This window comes from Panulirus ornatus, chromosome 46, assembly GCF_036320965.1.
Source record: "Panulirus ornatus isolate Po-2019 chromosome 46, ASM3632096v1, whole genome shotgun sequence".
Lineage (NCBI taxonomy): Eukaryota > Metazoa > Arthropoda > Malacostraca > Decapoda > Palinuridae > Panulirus > Panulirus ornatus.
The window spans coordinates 37,056,889-37,075,867 of record NC_092269.1 but is presented as its reverse complement, the minus strand read 5'-3'; the positions used below and the strand labels follow the sequence as shown (position 1 = coordinate 37,075,867).

General features: G+C 40.9%; 1 protein-coding gene across 1 annotated transcript in view; it reads right to left on the bottom strand.

Moving 5' to 3' along the window:
• Positions 1-15,336: 15,336 nt before the first annotated feature.
• Positions 15,337-18,979, bottom strand: part of LOC139763232 (uncharacterized) — a 110,898-nt gene continuing 107,255 nt past the window's right edge. Inside the window, 1 exon segment of the mRNA XM_071689114.1 lies at positions 15,337-16,283. Coding sequence (XP_071545215.1) covers positions 16,159-16,283 — 125 coding nt within the window. The 3' untranslated portion in view covers positions 15,337-16,158.

Below are 18,979 nucleotides of genomic sequence, written 5' to 3'. Positions count from 1 at the left end.
ATATATATATATATATATATATATATATATATGGAATGGAATGGAAAAAGGTGAGAACAATGGAAGCAAGGGGAGTGGGGGAGGAATGGGATGTATTTAGGGAATCAGTGATGGATTGCGCAAAAGATGCTTGTGGCATGAGAAGAGTGGGAGGTGGGTTGATTAGAAAGGGTAGTGAGTGGTGGGATGAAGAAGTAAGAGTATTAGTGAAAGAGAAGAGAGAGGCATTTGGACGATTTTTGCAGGGAAAAAATGCAACTGAGTGGGAGATGTATAAAAGAAAGAGACAGGAGGTCAAGAGAAAGGTGCAAGAGGTGAAAAAAAGGGCAAATGAGAGTTGGGGTGAGAGAGTATCATTAAATTTTAGGGAGAATAAAAAGATGTTCTGGAAGGAGGTAAATAAAGTGCGTAAGACAAGGGAGCAAATGGGAACTTCAGTGAAGGGCGCAAATGGGGAGGTGATAACAAGTAGTGGTGATGTGAGAAGGAGATGGAGTGAGTATTTTGAAGGTTTGTTGAATGTGTTTGATGATAGAGTGGCAGATATAGGGTGTTTTGGTCGAGGTGGTGTGCAAAGTGAGAGGGTTAGGGAAAATGATTTGGTAAACAGAGAAGAGGTAGTGAAAGCTTTGCGGAAGATGAAAGCCGGCAAGGCAGCAGGTTTGGATGGTATTGCAGTGGAATTTATTAAAAAAGGGGGTGACTGTATTGTTGACTGGTTGGTAAGGTTATTTAATGTATGTATGACTCATGGTGAGGTGCCTGAGGATTGGCGGAATGCGTGAATAGTGCCATTGTACAAAGGCAAAGGGGATAAGAGTGAGTGCTCAAATTACAGAGGTATAAGTTTGTTGAGTATTCCTGGTAAATTATATGGGAGGGTATTGATTGAGAGGGTGAAGGCATGTACAGAGCATCAGATTGGGGAAGAGCAGTGTGGTTTCAGAAGTGGTAGAGGATGTGTGGATCAGGTGTTTGCTTTGAAGAATGTATGTGAGAAATACTTAGAAAAGCAAATGGATTTGTATGTAGCATTTATGGATCTGGAGAAGGCATATGATAGAGTTGATAGAGATGCTCTGTGGAAGGTATTAAGAATATATGGTGTGGGAGGAAAGTTGTTAGAAGCAGTGAAAAGTTTTTATCAAGGATGTAAGGCATGTGTACGTGTAGGAAGAGAGGAAAGTGATTGGTTCTCAGTGAATGTAGGTTTGCGGCAGGGGTGTGTGATGTCTCCATGGTTGTTTAATTTGTTTATGGATGGGGTTGTTAGGGAGGTAAATGCAAGAGTTTTGGAAAGAGGGGCAAGTATGAAGTCTGTTGGGGATGAGAGAGCTTGGGAAGTGAGTCAGTTGTTGTTCGCTGATGATAAAGCGCTGGTGGCTGATTCATGTGAGAAACTGCAGAAGCTGGTGACTGAGTTTGGTAAAGTGTGTGGAAGAAGAAAGTTAAGAGTAAATGTGAATAAGAGCAAGGTTATTAGGTACAGTAGGGTTGAGGGTCAAGTCAATTGGGAGGTGAGTTTGAATGGAGAAAAACTGGAGGAAGTGAAGTGTTTTAGATATCTGGGAGTGGATCTGGCAGCGGATGGAACCATGGAAGCGGAAGTGGATCATAGGGTGGGGGAGGGGGCGAAAATTCTGGGGGCCTTGAAGAATGTGTGGAAGTCGAGAACATTATCTCGGAAAGCAAAAATGGGTATGTTTGAAGGAATAGTGGTTCCAACAATGTTGTATGGTTGCGAGGCGTGGGCTATGGATAGAGTTGTGCGCAGGAGGATGGATGTGCTGGAAATGAGATGTTTGAGGACAATGTGTGGTGTGAGGTGGTTTGATCGAGTGAGTAACGTAAGGGTAAGAGAGATGTGTGGAAATAAAAAGAGCGTGGTTGAGAGAGCAGAAGAGGGTGTTTTGAAGTGGTTTGGGCACATGGAGAGGATGAGTGAGGAAAGATTGACCAAGAGGATATATGTGTCGGAGGTGGAGGGAGCAAGGAGAAGAGGGAGACCAAATTGGAGGTGGAAAGATTGAGTGAAAAAGATTTTGTGTGATCGGGGCCTGAACATGCAGGAGGGTGAAAGGAGGGCAAAGAATAGAGTGAATTGGAGCGATGTGGTATACCGGGGTTGACGTGCTGTCAGTGGATTGAATCAAGGCATGTGAAGCGTCTGGGGTAAACCATGGAAAGCTGTGTAGGTATGTATATTTGCGTGTGTGGACGTATGTATATACATGTGTATGGGGGGGGGTTGGGCCATTTCTTTTGTCTGTTTCCTTGCGCTACCTCGCAAACGCGGGAGACAGCGACAAAGTAAATAAAAAAAAAAAAAAAAAAAAATATATATATATATATATATATATATATATATATATATATTATCCCTGGGGATAGGGGAGAAAGAATACTTCCCACGTATTCCCTGCGTGTCGTAGAAGGCGACTAAAAGGGAAGGGAGCGGGGGGCTGGAAATCCTCCCCTCTCGTTTTTCTTTTTTCTTTTTTTTAATTTTCCAAAAGAAGGAACAGAGAAGAGGGCCAGGTGAGGATATTTCCTCAAAGGCCCAGTCCTCTGTTCTTAATGCTACCTCGCTGTCGCGGGAAATGGCGGATAGTATGAAAAAAAAAAAATATATATATATATATATATATATATATATATATATATATATATATATATATATATATATATATATATATAAAGTGTGTAAGACAAGGGAGCAAATGGGAACTTCAGTGAAGGGGGCTAATGGGGAGGTGATAACAAGTAGTGGTGATGTGAGAAGGAGATGGAGTGAGTATTTTGAAGGTTTGTTGAATGTGTTTGAAGATAGAGTGGCAGATATAGGTTGTTTTGGTCGAGGTGGTGTGCAAAGTGAGAGGGTTAGGGAAAATGATTTGGTAAACAGAGAAGAGGTAGTAAAAGCTTTGCGAAAGATGAAAGCCGGCAAGGCAGCAGGTGTGGATGGCATTGCAGTGGAATTTATTAAAAAAGGGGGTGACTGTATTGTTGACTGGTTGGTAAGGTTACTTAATGAATGTATGATTCATGGTGAGGTGCCTGAGGATCGGCGGAATGCATGCATAGTGCCATTGGACAAAGGCAAAGGGGATAAGAGTGAGTGCTCAAATTACAGAGGTATAAGTTTTTATCGAGGATGTAAGGCATGTGTACGTGTAGGAAGAGAGGAAAGTGATTGGTTCTCAGTGAATGTAGGTTTGCGGCAGGGGTGTGTGATGTCTCCATGGTTGTTTAATTTGTTTATGGATGGGGTTGTTAGGGAGGTAAATGCAAGAGTTTTGGAAAGAGGGGCAAGTATGAAGTCTGTTGGGGATGAGAGAGCTTGGGAAGTGAGTCAGTTGTTGTTCGCTGATGATAAAGCGCTGGTGGCTGATTCATGTGAGAAACTGCAGAAGCTGGTGACTGAGTTTGGTAAAGTGTGTGGAAGAAGAAAGTTAAGAGTAAATGTGAATAAGAGCAAGGTTATTAGGTACAGTAGGGTTGAGGGTCAAGTCAATTGGGAGGTGAGTTTGAATGGAGAAAAACTGGAGGAAGTGAAGTGTTTTAGATATCTGGGAGTGGATCTGTCAGCGGATGGAACCATGGAAGCGGAAGTGGATCATAGGGTGGGGGAGGGGGCGAAAATTCTGGGGGCCTTGAAGAATGTGTGGAAGTCGAGAACATTATCTCGGAAAGCAAAAATGGGTATGTTTGAAGGAATAGTGGTTCCAACAATGTTGTATGGTTGTGAGGCGTGGGCTATGGATAGAGTTGTGCGCAGGAGGATGGATGTGCTGGAAATGAGATGTTTGAGGACAATGTGTGGTGTGAGGTGGTTTGATCGAGTGAGTAACGTAAGGGTAAGAGAGATGTGTGGAAATAAAAAAGGCGTGGTTGAGAGAGCAGAAGAGGGTGTTTTGAAGTGGTTTGGGCACATGGAGAGGATGAGTGAGGAAAGATTGACCAAGAGGATATATGTGTCGGAGGTGGAGGGAGCAAGGAGAAGAGGGAGATCAAATTGGAGGTGGAAAGATGGAGTGAAAAAGATTTTGTGTGATCGGGGCCTGAACATGCAGGAGGGTGAAAGGAGGGCAAGGAATAGAGTGAATTGGAGTGATGTGGTATACAGGGGTTGACGTGCTGTCAGTGGATTGAATCAAGGCATGTGAAGCGTCTGGGGTAAACCATGGAAAGCTGTGTAGGTATGTATATTTGCGTGTGTGGACGTATGTATATACATGTGTATGGGGGGGGGGTTGGGCCATTTCTTTCGTCTGTTTCCTTGCGCTACCTCGCAAACGCAGGAGACAGCGACAAAGTAAAAAAAAAAAATATATATATATATATATATATATATATATATATATATATATATATATATATATATATTATCCCTGGGGATAGGGGAGAAAGAATACTTCCCACGTATTCCCTGCGTGTCGTAGAAGGCGACTAAAAGGGAAGGGAGTGTGGGGCTGGAAATCCTCCCCTCTCGTTTTTTTTTTTTTTTTTTTTTTAATTTTCCAAAAGAAGGAACAGAGAAGAGGGCCAGGTGAGGATATTTCCTCAAAGGCCCAGTCCTCTGTTCTTAATGCTACCTCGCTGTCGCGGGAAATGGCGGATAGTATGAAAAAAAAAAAATATATATATATATATATATTTTTTTTTTTTTTTTTTTTTTTTTTTTTTTTTTTTTTTTTTTTTTTTTTTTTTATACTTTGTCGCTGTCTCCCGCGTTTGCGAGGTAGCGCGAGGAAACAGACGAAAGAAATGGCCCAACCCCCATACACACGTACATACACACGTCCACACACGCAAATATACATACCTACACAGCTTTCCATGGTTTACCCCAGACGCTTCACATGCCTTGATTCAATCCACTGACAGCACGTCAACCCCTGTATACCACATCGCTCCAATTCACTCTATTCCTTGCCCTCCTTTCACCCTCCTGCATGTTCAGGCCCCGATCACACAAAATCTTTTTCACTCCATCTTTCCACCTCCAATTTGGTCTCCCTCTTCTCCTCGTTCCCTCCACCTCCGACACATATATCCTCTTGGTCAATCTTTCCTCACTCATTCTCTCCATGTGCCCAAACCATTTCAAAACACCCTCTTCTGCCCTCTCAACCACGCTCTTTCTATTTCCACACATCTCTCTTACCCTTACGTTACTCACTCGATCAAACCACCTCACACCACACACTGTCCTCAAACATCTCATTTCCAGCACATCCATCCTCCTGCGCACAACTCCATCCATAGCCCACGCCTCGCAACCATACAACATTGTTGGAACCACCACTCCCCCAAACATACCCACTTTTGCTTTCCGAGATAATGTTCTCGACTTCCACACATCTTTCAAGGCTCCCAAAATTTTCGCCCCCTCCCCCACCCTATGATCCACTTCCGCTTCCATGGTTCCATCCGCTGACAGATCCACTCCCAGATATCTAAAACACTTCACTTCCTCCAGTTTTTCTCCATTCAAACTCACCTCCCAATTGACTTGACCCTCAACCCTACTGTACCTAATAACCTTGCTCTTATTCACATTTACTCTTAACTTTCTTCTTCCACACACTTTACCAAACTCAGTCACCAGCTTCTGCAGTTTCTCACATGAATCAGCCACCAGCGCTGTATCATCAGCGAACAACAACTGACTCACTTCCCAAGCTCTCTCATCCCCAACAGACTTCATACTTGCCCCTCTTTCCAGGACTCTTGCATTTACCTCCCTAACAACCCCATCCATAAACAAATTAAACAACCATGGAGACATCACACACCCCTGCCGCAAACCTACATTCACTGAGAACCAATCACTTTCCTCTCTTCCTACACGTACACATGCCTTACATCCTCGATAAAAACTTTTCACTGCTTCTAACAACTTGCCTCCCACACCATATATTCTTAATACCTTCCACAGAGCATCTCTATCAACTCTATCATATGCCTTCTCCAGATCCATAAATGCTACATACAAATCCATTTGCTTTTCTAAGTATTTCTCACATACATTCTTCAAAGCAAACATCTGATCCACACATCCTCTACCACTTCTGAAACCGCACTGCTCTTCCCCAATCTGATGCTCTGTACATGCCTTCACCCTCTCAATCAATACCCTCCCATATAGTTTACCAGGAATACTCAACAAACTTATACCTCTGTAATTTGAGCACTCACTCTTATCCCCTTTGCCTTTGTACAATGGCACTATGCACGCATTCCGCCAATCCTCAGGCACCTCACCATGAGTCATACATACATTAAATAACCTTACCAACCAGTCAACAATACAGTCACCCCCTTTTTTAATAAATTCCACTGCAATACCATCCAAACCTGCTGCCTTGCCGGCTTTCATCTTCCGCAAAGCTTTTACTACCTCTTCTCTGTTTACCAAATCATTTTCCCTAACCCTCTCACTTTGCACACCACCTCGACCAAAACACCCTATATCTGCCACTCTGTCATCAGACACATTCAACAAACCTTCAAAATACTCATTCCATCTCCTTCTCACATCACCACTACTTGTTATCACCTCCCCATTTACGCCCTTCACTGAAGTTCCCATTTGCTCCCTTGTCTTACGCACCCTATTTACCTCCTTCCAGAACATCTTTTTATTCTCCCTAAAATTTACTGATAGTCTCTCACCCCAACTCTCATTTGCCCTTTTTTTCACCTCTTGCACCTTTCTCTTGACCTTCTGTCTCTTTCTTTTATACTTCTCCCACTCAATTGCATTTTTTCCCTGCAAAAATCGTCCAAATGCCTCTCTCTTCTCTTTCACTAATACTCTTACTTCTTCATCCCACCACTCACTACCCTTTCTAAACAGCCCACCTCCCACTCTTCTCATGCCACAAGCATCTTTTGCGCAATCCATCACTGATTCCCTAAATACATCCCATTCCTCCCCCACTCCCCTTACTTCCATTGTTCTCACCTTTTTCCATTCTGTACACAGTCTCTCCTGGTACTTCCCCACACAGGTCTCCTTCCCAAGCTCACTTACTCTCACCACCTTCTTCACCCCAACATTCACTCCTCTTTTCTGAAAACCCATACTAATCTTCACCTTAGCCTCCACAAGATAATGATCAGACATCCCTCCAGTTGCACCTCTCAGCACATTAACATCCAAAAGTCTCTCTTTCGCACGCCTGTCAATTAACACGTAATCCAATAACGCTCTCTGGCCATCTCTCCTGCTTACATAAGTATACTTATGTATATCTCGCTTTTTAAACCAGGTATTCCCAATCATCAGTCCTTTTTCAGCACATAAATCTACAAGCTCTTCACCATTTCCATTTACAACACTGAACACCCCATGCATACCAATTATTCCCTCAACTGCCACATTACTCACCTTTGCATTCAAATCACCCATCACTATAACCCGGTCTCGTGCATCAAAACCGCTAACACACTCATTCAGCTGCTCCCAAAACACTTGCCTCTCATGATCTTTCTTCTCATGCCCAGGTGCATATGCACCAATAATCACCCACCTCTCTCCATCAACTTTCAATTTTACCCATATTAATCGAGAATTTACTTTCTTACATTCTATCACATACTCCCACAACTCCTGCTTCAGGAGTATTGCTACTCCTTCCCTTGCTCTTGTCCTCTCACTAACCCCTGACTTCACTCCCCAGACATTTCCAAACCACTCTTCCCCTTTACCCTTGAGCTTCGTTTCACTCAGAGCCAAAACATCCAGGTTCCTTTCCTCAAACATACTACCTATCTCTCCTTTTTTCACATCTTGGTTACATCCACACACATTTAGGCACCCCACTCTGAGCCTTCGAGGAGGATGATCACTCCCCGCGTGACTCCTTCTTCTGTTTCCCATTTTAGAAAGTTAATACAAGGAGGGGAGGATTTCCGGCCCCCCGCTCCCGTCCCCTCTAGTCGCTTTCTACGACACGCGAGGAATACGTGGGAAGTATTCTTTCACCCCTATCCCCAGGGATAATATACATATATATATACATACACACACACACATACATACACACACATACGCACATACACACACACACACACACATACATATATATACATATGAAAAATGTAAGAAACAATTTAGAAAACAAACTTTTAGCTTAAAATGAATGAAAAAATGAATGTCACATAATGGTTCAACCTCTGGCTATGGAAAAGGAAATGTACAATTTATTCACACAAACGTCAATAGCAGTTCTCATCAATTTCACCACTGTATCAATAAGCTTCAATGTCTAAGCTACATTTTTCTCCAACTTCACTATTTTCTTGTCAAAAACACCATGCATGAAAACTATCACTCCAGTAACACAACTATAAACATTTACTCCCCTTTAAAAGTTCTGGGGAAGTCTGTCTCGATACACTGCGGCGAGGCGACGCGACGCTGACACAATCACTGTCACAATATCACTTATATATATATATATATATATATATATATATAAAGTGCGTAAGACAAGGGAGTAAATGGGAACTTCAGTGAAGGGGGCTAATGGGGAGGTGATAACAAGTAGTGGTGATGTGAGAAGGAGATGGAGTGAGTATTTTGAAGGTTTGTTGAATGTGTTTGAAGATAGAGTGGCAGATATAGGTTGTTTTGGTCGAGGTGGTGTGCAAAGTGAGAGGGTTAGGGAAAATGATTTGGTAAACAGAGAAGAGGTAGTAAAAGCTTTGCGAAAGATGAAAGCCGGCAAGGCAGCAGGTGTGGATGGCATTGCAGTGGAATTTATTAAAAAAGGGGGTGACTGTATTGTTGACTGGTTGGTAAGGTTACTTAATGAATGTATGATTCATGGTGAGGTGCCTGAGGATCGGCGGAATGCATGCATAGTGCCATTGGACAAAGGCAAAGGGGATAAGAGTGAGTGCTCAAATTACAGAGGTATAAGTTTTTATCGAGGATGTAAGGCATGTGTACGTGTAGGAAGAGAGGAAAGTGATTGGTTCTCAGTGAATGTAGGTTTGCGGCAGGGGTGTGTGATGTCTCCATGGTTGTTTAATTTGTTTATGGATGGGGTTGTTAGGGAGGTAAATGCAAGAGTTTTGGAAAGAGGGGCAAGTATGAAGTCTGTTGGGGATGAGAGAGCTTGGGAAGTGAGTCAGTTGTTGTTCGCTGATGATACAGCGCTGGTGGCTGATTCATGTGAGAAACTGCAGAAGCTGGTGACTGAGTTAGGTAAAGTGTGTGGAAGAAGAAAGTGAAGAGTAAATGTGAATAAGAGCAAGGTTATTAGGTACAGTAGGGTTGAGGGTCAAGTCAATTGGGAGGCGAGTTTGAATGTAGAAAAACTGGAGGAAGTGAAGTGTTTTAGATATCTGGGAGTGGATCTGGCAGCGGATGGAACCATGGAAGCGGAAGTGGATCATAGGGTGGGGGAGGGGGCGAAAATTCTGGGGGCCTTGAAGAATGTGTGGAAGTCGAGAACATTATCTCGGAAAGCAAAAATGGGTATGTTTGAAGGAATAGTGGTTCCAACAATGTTGTATGGTTGCGAGGCGTGGGCTATGGATAGAGTTGTGCGCAGGAGGATGGATGTGCTGGAAATGAGATGTTTGAGGACAATGTGTGGTGTGAGGTGGTTTGATCGAGTGAGTAACGTATGGGTAAGAGAGATGTGTGGAAATAAAAAGAGCGTGGTTAGAGAGCAGAAGAGGGTGTTTTGAAGTGGTTTGGGCACATGGAGAGAATGAGTGAGGAAAGATTGACCAAGAGGATATATGTGTCGGAGGTGGAGGGAACGAGGAGAAGAGGGAGACCAAATTGGAGGTGGAAAGATGGAGTGAAAAAGATTTTGTGTGATCGGGGCCTGAACATGCAGGAGGGTGAAAGGAGGGCAAGGAATAGAGTGAATTGGAGCGATGTGGTATACTGGGGTTGACATGCTGTCAGTGGATTGAATCAAGGCATGTGAAGCGTCTGGGGTAAGCCATGGAAAGCTGTGTAGGTATGTATATTTGCGTGTGTGGACATATGTATATACATGTGTATGGGGGGGCTTGGGCCATTTCTTTCGTCTGTTTCCTTGCGCTACCTCGCAAACGCGGGAGACAGCGACAAAGTATAAAAAAAAAAAAAAAAAAGTTTGTTGAGTATTCCTTTTAAATTATATAGGAGGGTATTGATTGAGAGGGTGAAGGCATGTACAGAGCATCAGATTGGGGAAGAGCAGTGTGGTTTCAGAAGTGGTAGAGGATGTGTGGATCAGGTGTTTGCTTTGAAGAATGTATGTGAGAAATACTTAGAAAAGCAAATGGATTTGTACGTAGCATTTATGGATCTGGAGAAGGCATATGATAGAGTTGATAGAGATGCTCTGTGGAAGGTACTAAGAATATATGGTGTGGGAGGGAAGTTGTTAGAAGCAGTGAAAAGTTTTTATTGACGATATAAATCATGTGTACGTGTAGGAAGAGAGGAAAGTGACTGGTTCTCTGTGAATGTAGGTTTGTGGCAGGGATGTGTGATGTCTCCATGGTTGTTTAATTTGTTTATGGATGGGGTTGTTAGGGAGGTGAATGGAAGAGTTTTGGAAAGAGGGGCAAGTATTCAGTCTGTTGGGGATGAGAGAGCTTGGGAAGTGAGTCAGTTGTTGTTGGCTGATGATACAGCGCTGGTGGCTGATTCATGTGAGAAACTGCAGAAGCTGGTGACTGAGTTTGGTAAAGTGTGTGAAAGAAGAAAGTTAAGAGTAAACATGAATAAGAGCAAGGTCATTAGGTACAGTAGGGTTGAGGGCCAAGTCAATTGGGAGGTAAGTTTGAATGGAGAAAAACTGGAGGAAGTAAAGTGTTTTAGATATCTGGGAGTGGATCTAGCAGCGGATGGAACCATGGAAGCAGAAGTGAATCATAGGGTGGGGGAGGGGGCGAAAAATCCTAGGAGCCTTGAAGAATGTATGGAAGTCGAGAACATTATCTTGGAAAGCAAAAATGGGTATGTTTGAAGGAATAGTGGTTCCAACAATGTTGTATGGTTGCAAGGCATGGGCTATGGATAGAGTTGTGCACAGGAGGGTGGATGTGCTGGAAATGAGATGTTTGAGGACAATATGTGGTGTGAGGTGGTTTGATCGAGTAAGTAATGTAAGGGTAAGAGAGATGTGTGGAAATAAAAAGAGAGTGGTTGAGAGAGCAGAAGAGGGTGTTTTGAAATGGTTTGGGCACATGGAGAGAATGAGTGAGGAAAGATTGACCAAGAGGATATATGTGTCGGAGGTGGAGGGAACGAGAAGTGGGAGACCAAAATTGAGGTGGAAAGATGGAGTGAAAAAGATTTTGAGTGATCAGGGCCTGAACATGCAGGAGGGTGAAAGGCGGGAAAGGAATAGAGTGAATTGGATTAATGTGGTATACCGGGGTCGACGTGCTGTCAATGGATTGAATCAGGGTATGTGAAGCGCCTGGGGTAAACCATGGAAAGTTCTGTGGGGCCTGGATGTGGAAAGGGAGCTGTGGTTTCGGGCATTATTGCATGACAGCTAGAGACTGAGTGTGAACGAATGGGGCCTTTGTTGTCTTTTCCTAGCGCTACCTCGCACACATGAGGGGGGAGGGGGATGTTATTCCATGTGTGGCGAGGTGGCGATGGGAATGAACAAAGGCAGACAGGGTGAATTGTGTGCATGTGTATATATGTATGTGTCTGTGTGTGTGTATATATGCGTACATTGAGATGTATGGGTATGTATATTTGCGTGTGTGCACGTGTATGTATATACATGTGTATGGGGGTGGGTTGGGCCATTTCTTTCGTCTGTTTCCTTGTGCTACCTCGCAAATGCGGGAGACAGCGACAAAGCAAAAAAAAAAATTATTCATGGTGAGGTGCTTGAGGATTGGCAGAATGCTTGCACAGTGCCACTGTACAAAGGCAAAGGGGATAAGAGTGAGTGCTCAAATTACAGAGGTATAAGTTTGTTGAGTATTCCTGGTTAACTATATGGGAGGGTATTGATTGAGAGGGTGAAGGTATGTACAGAGCATCAGACTGGGGAAGAGCAGTGTGGTTTCAGAAGTAGTAGATGATGTGTGGATCAGGTGTTTGCTTTGAAGAATGTATGTGAGAAATACTTAGAAAAGCAAATGGATTTGTATGTAGCATTTATGGATCTGGAGAAGGCATATGATAAGAGTTGATATAGATGCTCTGTTGAAGGAAATAAGAATGTATGGTGTGGGAGGCAAGTTGTTAGAAGTGAGAAGTTTTTATTGAGGATATAAGGCATGTGTATGTGTAGGAAGAGAGGAAAGTGAATGGTTCTCAGTGAATGTAGGTTTGCGGCAGGGGTGTGTGATGTCTCCATGGTTGTTTAATTTGTTTATGGATGGGGTTGTTAGGGAGGTGAATGCAAGAGTTTTGGAAAGATGGGCAAGTATGCAGTCTGTTGTGGATGAGAGAGCGTGGAAAGTGAGTCAGTTGTTGTTCGCTGATGATACAGCGCTGGTGGCTGATTCATGTGAGAAACTGCAGAAGCTGGTGACTGAGTTTGGTAAAGTGTGTGAAAGAAGAAAGTTAAGAGTAAATGTGAATAAGAGCAAGGTTACTAGGTACAGTAGGGTTGAGGGTCAAGTCAATTGGGAGGTAAGTTTGAATGGAGAAAAACTGGAGGAAGTAAAGTGTTTTAGATATCTGGGAGTGGATCTGGCAGTGGATGGAACCATGGAAGCGGAAGTGAATCATAGGGTGGAGGAGGGGGCGAAAATTCTGGAAGCCTTGAAGAATGTGTGGAAGTCGAGAACATTATCTCGGAAAGCAAAAATGGGTATGTTGGAAGGAATAGTGGTTCCAACAATGTTGTATGGTTGCGAGGCGTGGACTATGGATAGAGTTGTGCGCAGGAGGGTGGATGTGCTGGAAATGAGATGTTTGAGGAGAATGTGTGGTGTGAGGTGGTTTGATCGAGTAAGTAACGTAAGGGTAAGAGAGATGTGTGGAAATAAAAAGAGTGTGGTTGAGAGAGCAGAAGAGGGTGTTTTGAAATGGTTTGGGCACATGGAGAGAATGAGTGAGGAAAGATTGACCAAGAGGATATATGTGTCGGAGGTGGAGGGAACGAGGAGAAGTGGGAGACCAAATTGGAGGTGAAAAGATGGAGTGAAAAAGATTTTGTGTGATCGGGGCCTGAACATGCAGGAGGGTGAAAGGAGGGCAAGGAATAGAGTGAATTGGATCGTTGTGGTATACCGGGGTTGACGTGCTGTCAGTGGATTGAATCAGGGCATGTGAAGTGTCTGGGGTAAACCATGGAAAGCTGTGTAGGTATGTATATTTGCGTGTGTGGACGTATGTATATACATGTGTATGGGGGGGGTTGGGCCATTTCTTTCGTCTGTTTCCTTGCGCTACCTCGCAAACGCGGGAGACAGCGACAAAGTATAATAAAAAAAAAAAATATATATATATATATATATATATATATATATATATATACGAAACACAATAAAATGCCAAGTGCATTATTGTGTAATAATCACATCATCAGGGGAGACTCAAGAGAGAAATATAAGAGTCAGTTGATACGTAACGAAGAGACGTAACTAGGACGCCATTTGGTAAAGAAGTAAGTATCGGAGAGAGACTACTAGCGTATCATAAACTTTGTGGACAAGAGGAAAAGACGTAGCTACGAAGCCATTTGGTGAATTGACTGTTGGAACGGAGGTCTGGTGCACCCAAGACTGACTAGAAGGGGAATTATATAGAAATTTTATAAACAAAAAGAAGCTGTGTAGAAATTTTATGAACAATAAAGCTATCGAATTATATGTTTCCTTGCCCTGACTCGCTAATGTAGGAGACCGAGTAAGTATAATAAAAATAGAGAATGAATTCATATATATATATATATATATATATATATATATATATATATATATATATAAATTCATTTTCTATTTTTATTATACTACAATTCCACGGGTAAATAAAATGGTTTCATTTCCCTGTAGACTTATACGATATACATTTATTCCACAGGTAAATTAAACACGGTTTCAGTTCCCCTTGGACTTATCCGAATATATATATATATAAAGTCCACGGGGAAAATGAAACACGATATATATATATATATATATATATATATATATATATATATATATATATATATATATATATATATATTTTCCACTTAACACGGTTTCATTTCCCAGTGGACTTCACTAATATATATATATATATATATATATATATATATATATATATATATATATTAGTGAAGTCCACTGGGAAATGAAACTGTGTTAAGTGGAAAACACACACACACACACACATATATATATATATATATATATATATATATATATATATATATATATATATATATATCGTGTTCCATTTTCCCCGTGGACTTATATATATATATATATTCGGATAAGTCCAAGGGGAACTGAAACTGTGTTTAATTTACCTGTGGAGTAAATGTATATCGTATAAGTCTACAGGGAAATGAAACCGTTTTATTTACCTATGGAATTGTAGTCACAAACTTGATCTAATGCTCAAATTTTATATGAGTATAATCGTTTGTGTATAATGTTCTAATTACCCATATAAATCATCATCAGTCCATGATTAATGGGTTATAGAGGAGAAGGGTATCAGCCTTATTTGTAAAAGGAAAAGAGCAGTGTTTTTTGTGCAAAATTGGAGATGGTTTTAATGTTTCAGAGGCTAATGCAATGTACCATCCATCTTTTATTTGGATTGTAATTTGCATTTTTTAAATTATTATTGGTTTTCATACCCACTTGAATTAGCAGCATTGTTATCCAGAGTATCAGCAGATACAATTATCTCAGGACATGACAGACAAAGCACAAAATAACTCATCCCAAATCATATGGTCTATGCATTTTTAGTTAAAGCAAAGCACTACAATAAATTTAAAATCATACCTCTGTTATAACCAAGAAGACCTTACTTAAGAGTTTTCATCTGGAATCTGGTCACTAAATTTTGATACCAGTAGTTTATGACATGCTCCTTCAGAATACATATAATGACCATACACATCATTTGGATAAATTTACCTGTTAAATATTGCATTCATTACATACTCAAAAACATTCCAAAATTGTAAAAAAGAAATATTAAGCATACACCAAATCACCACCACCTTAGGTTCCATCCCTTCTGTAATACAACTATTCACAAATCCCTGTTGATACATGCCACCCTCCAATTTATCATTTTTGTGCATGAATGGGTAAGTTAGGTCATTAAACTTTCTGCATCCATATCTATTTACTGCATATAAACAGGAAATGTACTGAGGATATGAAAAAGTCAACATCATAGCCACTTTATTTGTTATTTCTAAGCAATAGTCAAATATTAAGAATTAAAGAGTAAACAACCTGACCTTGATTTTATTCAATTCTAACCAAAGTTACAACTGAAAGTGCTGTCTTCAAATATAGTAAGGCATCGATGTAATTAATGACAAGCATAACAACTGGAAAACAGGTTCATAAAAACTATAAGATTCTGATATAACTATGATATGTACACATGGTCACTTTAAGGCCAATTTATTATTGGTAAAACTATGGTAATGAAAATGAATGACAGTCCATTTCTAAATGATGGAAAACTAAAGTGGGGTATCACATTCAGGGTTTTTCATCTTTGCACCATTGACACATGACTACAACGTTTATGCTCATTTTATATGCAAGCTGAATATTGATGAATATTATACATTATCTATACAAACCTCTCTAACATACACTGTACGTGAATCCTGTTTTTGATTCGGGTATACACCACTAGTTAATTGGAAACGACATTGGTCATTTGCTTGGGATATACATACATTTGTATGTCCACCTATTTCAAATCAGACTTGTGCATAATCAAGCAGAGTAGGAGACATGCTAGCTTCTCTTTCCTCCCAAAGTTTATTTAATCTATCAAGAGCATATAAAAACTGATATGGATGTAAAGGGGACTCAAGAAAAACTAGCACATCTAATACATTAAAAATATCCTAAATGATCTATCAAAAATCTCATTTTTTCCATTTGAAAATTTTTTCCTCATGAACATCCCACTGTCAACATCAGGGCCGCTACTACTACAGCTTCCCCAACACTATTTGAGCCAAACGCAAGTTACACAGCCTTGTCCTCCTCGGTGTCAGAGGCAGTCGAGTCTCCCTCCTCATCGCTAGGCAAGTCGCTCCCCCCCTCGTGGGTCATTGTGGCTACTAGAGTGCCAACTGCCTTCCCCAGGTCGCCTGGAAAAAAAAATTGTGTATCCTTTATGTAACATTCCTTTGTTCATAAAGTCAAATGACATTATTTATCAGAGAGAGCAAATTAAAAACATACATGCATTATTACATTCTCACTGTTGAATGCAGAAATAAACACAACTCACCATCCAGAACCTCTATAAGAGCCTGCATGTAATACAAAAATTAAAAAGTTAGTAAGTAGTCATTCCATCAACATATTTCTATAACATGCAAAACAAATTATTCTGTTTTTGTGAACAAAAACTCGCTATCATCATGATTCCCGTACATTACTTTTCAAACAAAAATCACTCATTAATTCAATAATATCACTTACATAAAAAAAAACCCTAAACTCAAAATTTGCAATCCTTCTAAAGAAAACCTTACCAAACCAACAAACATGAAAATCATGCATTACATGTCTTTTGCAGGATTCAAAACACGAAAAAGCACACACAAGCAAATACGTTAACTTCCAATTATTCTTGTCAAAAAAGCCCTTCTATCTTTTACTCTACAATTTGTCATTAGCATTCCCCACTGCTATTCTCAAATTCCTCTCTTCTCTGTGACAAATCTATTCTATCACTATTATAGTTTCATCAAGTCATCTATAGCCCTTTCCTTCTAAAACCTTAAAATTTGAGTATATCAGTTCAACGCACAAAAGATATTCTTCATCTTCGAACCAGATACATAAAGAACATCTGTTTTCTTAAACTGAGTAAATATGTTAAGTGCGGTCTTGTTAAAAGATCTGATCTACTTTTCAACCTAAACTAACATATAAAAACAGCCAATAAGAAAAGAAAGGTGAAACAGCAACAACATCAACAACAATGGGAAAAGCTTGTTTTCCTACATTCCAAGGTTAAGCCTCAAATGCCTGACCGATCTTATACAAGCACATAACTACACAATCATATCCGTAACCATGCATACATACACCACTTCACAGCTTACACACATCCCCTTCCTCACAACATTCACTTTACCCTGTTCACTTAGATCAGATAGCTGGAGTCAAGAAACGTTCAAATAAAAGTAACACTGAGGAGCATGGTAAATCTACAGCTCTTCTTATTTTAACACTGGGGTTGGCGTGCTGTCAATGGATTGAACCAGGGCATATGAACTGTCTGGGGTAAACCATGGTAAGTTCTGTGGGGCCTGGATGTGGAAAGGGAGCTGTGGTTTCGGTGCATTATTACATGACAGCTAGAGACTGAGTGTGAGTGAATGGGGCCTTTGTTGTCTTTTCCTAGCGCTACCTTCCACACATGAGGGGGAGGGGGTTGTTTTTCCATGTGTGGCGGGGTGGCGATGGGAATAAATAAAGGCAGAAAGTATGAATTATGTACATGTGTATATATGTATATGTCTGTGTGTGTATATATATGTGTACAGTGAGATGTATAGGTATGTATATTTGTGTGTGTGGACGTGTATGTATATACATGTGTATGTGGGTGGGTTGGGCCATTCTTTCATCTGTTTCCTTGCGCTACCTCACAAACGCGAGAGACAGCGACAAAGCAAAATAAATAAATAACCCATGGAACCATGGAAGCGGAAGTGGATCATAGGGTGGGGGAGGGGGCGAAAATTCTGGGAGCCTTGAAGAATGTGTGGAAGTCGAGAACATTATCTCGGAAAGCAAAAATGGGTATGTTTGAAGGAATAGTGGTTCCAACAATGTTGTATGGTTGCGAGGCGTGGACTATGGATAGAGTTGTGCGCAGGAGGATGGATGTGCTGGAAATGAGATGTTTGAGGACAATGTGTGGTGTGAGGTGGTTTGATCGAGTAAGTAACGTAAGGGTAAGAGAGATGTGTGGAAATAAAAAGAGCGTGGTTGAGAGAGCAGAAGAGGGTGTTTTGAAATGGTTTGGTCACATGGAGAGAATGAGTGAGGAAAGATTGACCAAGAGGATATATGTGTCGGAGGTGGAGGGAATGAGGAGAAGAGGGAGACCAAATTGGAGGTGGAAAGATGGAGTGAAAAAGATTTTGTGTGATCGGGGCCTGAACATGCAGGAGGGTGAAAGGAGGGCAAGGAATAGAGTGAATTGGAGCGATGTGGTATACCGGGGTTGACGTGCTGTCAGTGGATTGAATCAAGGCATGTGTATGGGGTGGGTTGGGCCATTTCTTTCGTCTGTTTCCTTGCGCTACCTCGCAAACGCGGGAGACAGCGACAAAGCAAAAAAAAAAAAAAAAAAGAAAAAAAAAATTATATTTGTAAACTGCTTGCAATATAAGCAGCCAATTTAAATACTGAATATTTCCTATGCTAGAGAGGTAAAGATCAGCTTTAAAAAGTTTACCATTATCAGAGAAAACTAAATTTTATTATAAAGTTGTATAAAACAATATAATGTTTGAAATAAATGTGGGGAGTCTGACAACAAAGCAAATTACTACCCATTCTTTAAAGGGTTGTGTTGTTTATTTCACACCTTCCTATTCCAATGTGATGATATTTACTCAGGCTCACTCTAATGTGTTTTATGAATGGCATGTAAACTATCACATGGATTTAAATTTAGCTTGGAAAATAAACTAATGGAGACTAGTGTGATATATTAGATTTGACAGATGTCATGAACAGGTAAGGTATGATGTTTACAGAGCAGGAAGACGAGCCAGTGTTATAACAAATTTCAGATTTTCAAGTCTTAACCAGCAATAAT